This window comes from Lottia gigantea, assembly GCF_000327385.1.
Source record: "Lottia gigantea unplaced genomic scaffold LOTGIsca_56, whole genome shotgun sequence".
Lineage (NCBI taxonomy): Eukaryota > Metazoa > Mollusca > Gastropoda > Lottiidae > Lottia > Lottia gigantea.
Genome location: NW_008709919.1, coordinates 724,610 through 733,841, shown reverse-complemented (window position 1 = coordinate 733,841; position 9,232 = coordinate 724,610). Strand labels below are relative to the sequence as shown.

The following is a 9,232-nucleotide window of genomic DNA, read 5'->3' as shown; positions in this document are numbered from 1 at the left end:
ATTTCATTCGATTCAGATGAAAACTGTAGTCTCTTTCGCGTTCACAAGAGAAATGTGGACGTGGGTGACGACAACATACGTCCACATTATAATGTGGGCGTATAAAAAGGAATGGAGACTAAGTGAATATAGAATGATAATTATCAGTTTGACGATAATCGATATCACTTGTTAATTAGGGTACTTCCGGTTTATTTTCACTTTATTTAGTTTTACTTAACAACCATTCTTCAACGTGACTGGTTCTGATTATCAATTAAAAAGATTTTATCCACTTCACTAAACCAAAACAACATGTCTGTTATGTTTTTTTATGTGGACTCTGTAGTGACACTGTAGTTTCTAATTTACAATAACAAAGTTTTCACTCAATAAACATAAAAATAAAACCGAAACAGTAAAAGCAGAACTCTTTTTCTATCAAATGGCCAAAAACATTTCCGTGGAACATCAGCATTGGATCGAGGAACCCATCATAATGGTTTGTAAAGTAGAATTTTGGTATTTGGAGAAAATTTTTACCTAACCTCTTTTATCCTGTAATAGTTTGTTTGAGAGCAGTGTTGCAATGCGTGAACCATGAAATACCCGTAAAGTTTACAGTTCCGACTTTTATCGTACGTAAATGTTCTGCAATGATCATTAGTAATACACATTTTCCCACAAGACGTTAATGACACACCTGCAGCAGTTACCATTGTAGGAAAGTTGAATGGAGGACAGACTTCCGGCATCTTTATGAACTTCATATACTTGTCAAGTGGTAGGTTGGTTGTTCCTGAAATATACAGTAGATATTCGCAATGGATAACATGACAATGTATTGGCTGTAATAATAAGAACCATCATTGATTATCATTTCAATCGTTCTCTGATATAAACTACATAGTTATACATTTTACCTCAAGGTTCGAATAGTTAAATGAAAGGAAATGGCAACTGATCTACATTCATAATGCTATGTTATTTTGTTCTAGATTTTTAAATGAAATTTGTGTCTTTTGTTTATGCGCAAAAAACCGTAACGTATTTCTTCAGTTCAGGTAGACTTTTAGGATTCGTATTTACCTGGTGGTGGACTAAATGACGTTACTGCAGTGGATGTACATGCAGTTTCCAGTGCTGTAGCGATAGCATTTATCTGATGTACAGTAGTATACAAGGCCATGCATCTAATACTCCCTTTAAAACCTTCTTCGCCGGCGTCAGTGGCTCCTACTGCCATGGTCATCGTATGGTTATCATAACCATTGCTTGAAGAGCACTGGTCAATAGTTTCATGTTCCTGACCATTAATAATTAAACGAACATGATTTTCAGAACGTTGTATGGCCATCGCCTGCCACTGATCAGGAATGACTACGTTTGATACTACAACTTGCGCACATGCAGATGATTCATCAAATACTTCTAAAGTTAGTGTACCATTGCCTAACACGAAGTTCCCCTTAGTAATCCCGTGGACAGATTCATTGTCTGATTCAATATTTAGAATGGTACCGTCGCTGATACTGTGAAAGTGAATGAAAAACAAAAGACCAAAATCGCTTTGCAGTACACTTGAGGGAATTAATGTTCTTATGGTACACATGTAAGATCCATCGAACTCGATGGCCTGATTATCTAAATCTTCTGGCCCTTCAATAAAATGATATTGCTCCTGATGATAAAATGAAGGGGCTGTTCCTCTTACAACTTCATATCCTTTATCAACATCGTCCATTGGCCAGATAAACTTCGGTACCACAGCAGTGGCGAAACAGGATGGCACTGAAAGGAAAATGTTACAAATTTTCATTTGTGGGATTAGATATTGTCTGACATCTTCCATTAAGTTGCAAGGGTTTGAATAGGTGCCGTTTATATAAGCAAATGTGTATCTTTTTTGAAAACAAAGATGTCCATAATACATGTAGACTACACTGTGTGCATATATTTGAATACTGGTACACTGAATGCATGTTTTTGATACTGAACAGTATGTGCATGGTACATGTTGTGCATATATTTGATGTACATGTGTGCATATATTTGATGTACATGTGTGCATATATTTGAAAACATGTACATATTATACATAATACATGTACATATATAATTGATTACAGGTACACGTCGTGTATATATTCAAATACATGTACACCGTGGGCATGTTTTTGATACAGCAGTGTGTGCGTAGTACATGATGTGTATATATTTGATGTACGTGTATATTTTATGCATAATGCATGTACATATAATTGATTTCATGTACACTGTGTGCATATATTTGAATACACGTACATATTGTGCATATATTTGATGTACATGATGGTACATATACTTGAAGAGGCTTACCTATCGGAGGGTCTTGGTAGTTCATGTCGCAATTGTTTTTTATTTGAGAAGGTGTTAGATGAACGTTACTTCCGAGGTACATCGTTGCGCATGATAATTCTCCTACAAATTTGGCATCTGGATCACTTTGATGGCCTCCAAATCTTAAAGTGCCCGGCAAGGATAACTGTTTTTGAGGGATATTCACTATATTTGACCCTGAATTAAATGAAATACTCATCTGTCTGGTGTCATGTTTGTATCGCGATTTTACCAGTTCCAGCGTGTTGACACTAAACCTATTGTATATCACAGCAGATTTTGAACTACCATCACCATAGTGGGCTGTGAGTTTGTAGTGGTTGTTGTTGCCCTCAAGAACCAACTCAGTCAACTTGTTGTAATCTTGTGTCTGAGCTTTGTAATGAAAAACTACACTTCTAGGTTTGAGCTGCGTGGGTTTAGCATACAGGGTGAGGACAAATGAACTGGGCAAAGATACTGAACCATCTAATGACACGTCCACAAAGGATTCTGAAGATCCTTCGAAGCTCAGTGTCCCCGGATTGTTTAGGTACGTATTTCCATTCGTATTCACTGGAAAACATTGATCAAGTTTTGGAGTAACTGCATCAAATCTATTGAGTACTTCGTATCCAAATGTCTTCGCGTTCAGGGGCCATTTGTAAACGGGTGTATTCGCTACATGCTCGATTCCTGAAAAAGACAAGAAAAATGCAGTTGGTCTAAATCTTGATATTAAAATCTATAATGAAATGTCTTTTAAATGTTTGTTACTACCTCGTTCGGCTCCCACTTCTGAATTCTTACTGAAGTTACCTAAAATAACAAAAATGGCATTTGGGACGTTCGAGACTATTTCCCCTTACCCGTATTTCTTATTCGCCAACTTCGGAACGTCAACATTTATTGTAAGCAATTTTTTATTTATTTGGCGATACTTGGTATATACCGAATGTAAAGAATGATTGGGTCTTGATCAAATTTTAGGCCTTGATTTATGTGACTTGAAATTTCTTTAACTATTCGCATTTCGATGAACGGTTACTACCTTTGACAAAAGTATCAAAATCTGCTTGTAAACACGATAGAAGCTAGGGTTTCATCCGTTTAAGAATCCACAACCGACCCATTGCTGCAATATTTTCGATTTATCTTTCTGCACCCCATAAATTTAAGTAAAAGCGGAAAGCCTTGCATGAAAGCATGTAGTTTCCGTGTCTTATATGACAAAATGCGTCAGGACAGCAGCGGAGCATGCAGTTTCCGTGTCTTATATGACAAAATGCGTCAGGACAGCAGCGGAGCATGCAGTTTCCGTGTCTTATATGACAAAATGCGTCAGGACAGCAGCGAAGCATGCAGTTTCCGTGTCTTATATGACAAAATGCGTTAGGACAGCAGCGGAGCATGCAGTTTCCGTGTCTTATATGACAAAATGCGTCAGGACAGCAGCGGAGCATGCAGTTTCCGTGTCTTATATGACAAAATGCGTCAGGACAGCAGCGAAGCATGCAGTTTCCGTGTCTTATATGACAAAATGCGTCAGGACAGCAGCGGAGCATGCAGTTTCCGTGTCTTATATGACAAAATGCGTCAGGATAGCAGCTTTCACACACTGGGCTACTGTTTATTGTACAAAAAGAAATATAATAACATGCTCACGCAACTCTCATCTTTGTCATGTGTCGACTTTTCAACTGTCGAGGGATCTGGAACGCGCAGTCTGTAGCAAACAAGCTTCAAGAAAACTGCGCAAAATTACCGACCGTTATGAAAAAACCATCAGAGAGGCAGTTAATAGTTATAAAAAGTCAGAAAAGTGTTACCTGATATTAGGCACAATATGAGCAAGATTATATCCATCGTACACAGTAGGCAGATACATCCTCATTAATATCTGATATCCATTGCACGAAGCTGTAGCCTCCAGAGAAGTACGCTAGAAATTGATTAGCACTTAGTAATAAGATGTATTCTAATCATAAAGCTACAAAAGCAGTACTGTGACAATGACAGTCTGCGATATAAGCCTAAGCTGGAAGTGGACGTTAACTAGTCATGTGCCATCCAAATTAAATTGATTGTTTTTTTGAAAAGAATGATCAGCATAAACTATTGGTTATTTTACCAGTGACGGAAGTTTACCAAGTTTATATTTTGTCCCGTTGCGTGTTCTGTTTTCTAAAATGTCGTGCTTAACTATATTTATTCTTCAGAAATGTAAAAGAATATTATTTGTTTTTTACAATTAAAAAAAATCAATTCTACACTAACGTAATCAGGTTTATCATGTGTTTCACGTGATACAGGGCATGATAATTACGGAACTAAATCATTTGTGTCATTTAGGACAACTTTGGTGTTGTGGTGCGCATATGGCCATTAGAATCACAAAACCACAATATTAAACTACTTATGTTGCCATTGTCTGCGTTCTCTAGAAACATATAATTATTATTGTAGACGAACGTCCATTGGGATTTGAAGATGGAGAAGTGTCACCCATCCCCAATCCCAAGTAGACCGATAAGAATTACCCCACCGACCTGGTATACGCCGGTACGAAAACAACCCTAGACACTATATAGAATACAGGGTATTGTTGTGTATATGATTTTAATAAAATATGATTTTTACTTTCTATTGAAACTTGGAACTTCAACTAATAAGAAAAGGCACCGTCGGGATTATGGTAATTGTTTTTCTATAGAAAATAAAATCTTAACCGTGTATTGTTCATCGATATCGTTATGTAGGACAACGGCCCCAGTGGTCTTGTTTTTCATGTTTTTATGAATTCTTACATCGTATCTTTTCAAACAAATGTTTAAAGAAAGAGCACAATTGCGTTTAGTGCAACAATGGCCATAACTATAAATTCTAAAATATATTGTCCATACAATTAATTGAATACACATTCATAACACAAATATAATTGTAATTTTGATAAACGATTGGCCACATTTTCTCTCAACAAAAAGTTGCTTTCATGTTTTTTTCTTTAAAAATCGAACCCCTTTATGTTTTGTACAATGCAAACGATTTTCGTCAACAAAAACCAAAAATTTGTTATATACATGTTGGATTTTTTTTTATTATTTCTTGACTAAATTTGAACTTCAGTTGGTCGAGAGTATTCCCAAATTCGATTCACAATTGTTTCCGACATTTCGGTAAAAACTACATGCCAAACAAGGGCTACGCTTATCGCTTATCTTCAGTAGTTAAAATACAAAGACCGCCACATTCAATCTTTTAATGGTTGGTTATTGTTGTTGGGTGTTAGGGTGTATTGAGACGAGTCTCAATGAAAGCACTGGCCTAGGTCACTGTTGGGTGTTATAGAAGATACTCTCCCATAGAAGCACTGGTCAAGGTCACAAGAAGAAAACGTACTTCTTTTACATCAATTATCAATTTGAGTAATAAAGATTAGATTGAAATGGTATTTTCGCTGCGTACACCTAGAAATTATAACAATGTATATTCTGAAAAGACTGAAATTATACAATGCTGAACGATAAAAAAATCTAAAATACATGCAATAGTTTCAGAGTGGTAATGAAACACAATTTGATCAAATAGTTCCTAATATTAAGATCGTATTTCACTTTCACTAGTATTGGTGCATAACACGAAGTTATTTATCATGGGATATCGGACAAATTGTCGTCAAGAGGTAGTCCAGACATGTCTTTTTATCAAAAATCAGCTAAAACTTGGATTTAACTCCAAATATACATGTAGTGTATTTTGATAGCATATCATACGAGTACAATGCTTTGGCAAAGACATATGTGAAGACGTCAGTTGAAGTCAAAAGCAGCTCCTCCGTTGCACAAAAGATAACTTTTATATACTTGGAAACGTGCAGAGCAATTGCATAAGTAGATTCTTCATGATTTTGCCAAAACATATGTGACGACGTCGGTTGAAGTCAAATGCAGCTCTTTTGTGGCAACAAAGACGTTTTTTTTCATTAACCAGGAAATGTGCAGAGACATTACAGAGGCCCTATGAATAACCTCACGTAATTTTAATGTCGTCACATTCTTTCCATTTGCTCAGGTTTCTTATTGTTTATATCTGCACATGAAGTTGTTTAACAAATGGTAATGCAATAGACTTGTTTATTTGAAAGAGAATTAGGCAATATATTGTAGTGAAATATAATAGAATTTGACAACAGCTATAACCCTGCTGCTGGAAACCTTTGTTTGAATACAAATAAATATATTCTAGAATGTTCAAATTAGACATCTCAATTGTGTTCCTCTGGCATTTAAAATTCTTAAAACGCAATTCTTGTCAGTAATATGTGGTATAAATATGATATACTAGATGGTTTATGTATATATTTTCTATAAGACAGGTTTACACAGACGGCAAACAAATTTTATCAGTCGTTTAAGATAGAGGACAGATAGTTTACATCCTTGGTGTATGAAATATAAAGCTGAAGAGGTTTGATTTGGAAGCTGTCGGTGGCTCAACTACCACAGGGACTGGTTGAACCACGGCCCACCCCTAAGGCAGCCCCCACTCCAGAAAAAAATGCAGGAGAGCATATGTTAAAAAAAATTTCCCCGGGAGGGGGCCCCCATGCATCTAGTTGGGCCACTCGAGGCCGTGGTGCATAAGTCTTGTCGCTGAAAATAACAGTGGCGTTGAAATTTCATTTCATTGAGTTGTTAAATGCCTGGTGTTGTGAGCTGCTCTTGACATTCTTGGGCAACTACTCGACCTCTTCACCCAATGATTCATAGACATACCACTGAAAATACACTTGCAAATTGCGCTTGATACCACTTTGTGGACTGCCCTGAGGGGTTGTTCCTTTATTCATCCAATAAGGTACAGTGCGATGCAAAACTAGGGAGTTGAGGAACCTGGCAGCAATAAGTAATGACATTACTTCCATATCATGTTAAACGGCTTACAAACGTTTAAGTTAAATATAAGTTGGACGATTGCCTAATAAATATTCTCATGACCAGACCAAGAGTAAGAGAAAAGAAATTTATGAATGAGCTCATTCTCTGACCTTGATGTAATGCCAAAAGCGTAGGAGATTAATAACGTTTTATGTTGGTAATTTCCTTCTGTACTCGGTGTTGATGTTACAACTGTTCTAGCAAAGAAAATTGAAGGCGTGTTCTTAATACAATTAAACCTAAACATGAGAAAAAGTTTTTTTGATGATCAATTTAACATTAGCGTATGTAATTGGAAAAGACAAGTAGATTTTGATTACCGATTATGAAACGATGGCGCCCTTTTGTTGATTCAAATGGTATTACTTACTTAAGAGACAGAATGTTCTGGCCTCAGGTTATTTGAACTATAAAACGAAATAAGAAAAATCATTAAAATGTAGTTGAAACATGAACTTTCTGATTACCATTTTATCATTTATCACTGGAAATATTCTAAGATGCGTTCCCAAACCACATCTACAATCCTGGACCCCAAATACCCAAGTTTTTGGTATGTTGAACTTCAATTGACTTGTTGCTACTGTTGTTATGGTGATCGTTGGTTCTAATTTTGGTCAGCGTATGAAAATCTGCTGACCTAGGATAAATCGGCTGTCCTTGATATTCTAGTCGAACCAACTGTAAATGGGTACGGAAAATCTTTGGGCAAGATTATGGCCAAGCGGTTTGATCAATACCCAGCTGGTAGAAAGGATCATTGTAAACCTAAGTTGTTATTTTTGTAAAAGCAATTGTTGTTTCTTCCCCTAGCTTGTTTCAACGACAACAACTTCAAGATTTTGTGATAAGAGGTATATGTTTTGTTTAATTTTTTGAGACTGTTACGACAAGAAATATGGACAGATTTGCAGAGAGATCTCCTCCGTCTTTCGTGAGAGCATGTACGAAGTTGAACTAAAGCTGTTCTCTTTTTAACTACCTTTAAAAAACTTGTGTATATAAATTCATACAAGTAGAATGTTTGTGGGAACCCTACTGTCTCTGATAACATATATCGTTTGAAGTGGTTTCAATTATACTACATTGTATATATTACTTACATTGTTAAGGAAGCCAGTGGAATTTATAGATATATCATTTCACATCATAAGATATGTTATAAGTTTTATTGAAAATGTCTCTTGGAGCCGCGGTGGATAGGCGAGATAGACGCTTGCACGCTTACCTGAAGGTCCAGGGTTCATTTTCTGCATTGCTCGAGATGCCTTCGCTTTTTGCAACCCGATTTCCCGTTGAGAGTTATACAAGTAAGAGGGGCTGACATGTCTAGCGTCTAGTCGTTCGGGTTGGACAAGCAACCGAGGCCCCGTGTACTTAAAGCCATACACGTTAAAATTCCTTTGACATTTGGAAATAAAAAAGACTGTGTTAATGCAGCTTTTCTGACAATATTTCCCTCATTGTACACTACATGGTGTTGCGCATCAGCAGAAAAATTAGGACGTAAAATTCCATTCATTTCATTCGAGACTTCTTCAATTATGTTTAATTTAAAATGGCTTGTTGAGAAATCTGAAACATCAAAACGCTCTTTCTATGCTATCACCTTGACTTGTGGAAACCAGCCGTCAGCTGAATTTGCAATATCGTGAGTAGTTTTGACTAAAATGAACGGCTCATTTGGTGTACAACCATTAGCAGAAAATGATATGAGAATTGTCGGTGTATACAAACAGAAATACATCACACAACTTTACTGTCAGTTGGTATTGTACATACATGATGAGTGCACAAGCAATAATCTAACACGTGTTTTCCCAATAAAATCTGACACGTCAAAATCTATCAACATGAAATTCCCATACAGTTTGCAATCTAGGTCAAAGATAAAACATAGCGGGTTTTTTTCACAAAGTTATGGTTCTTCAAAAAAAAACATAACATGTTCTTAAAGA

General features: G+C 36.4%; 1 protein-coding gene across 1 annotated transcript; it reads right to left on the bottom strand.

Annotated features, from left to right (window-relative positions):
* Positions 1–532: 532 nt before the first annotated feature.
* Positions 533–8,530, bottom strand: LOTGIDRAFT_166124 (hypothetical protein; the record flags this gene model as incomplete). Its single annotated transcript, XM_009063188.1, has 6 exons — positions 533–630; positions 683–778; positions 1,069–1,770; positions 2,338–3,033; positions 3,118–3,156; positions 8,503–8,530. The coding sequence occupies 6 exons, from the start codon at positions 8,528–8,530 to the stop codon at positions 533–535; spliced, it is 1,659 nt and encodes a 552-aa protein (XP_009061436.1).
* Between the last annotated feature and the right edge of the window lie 702 nt (positions 8,531–9,232).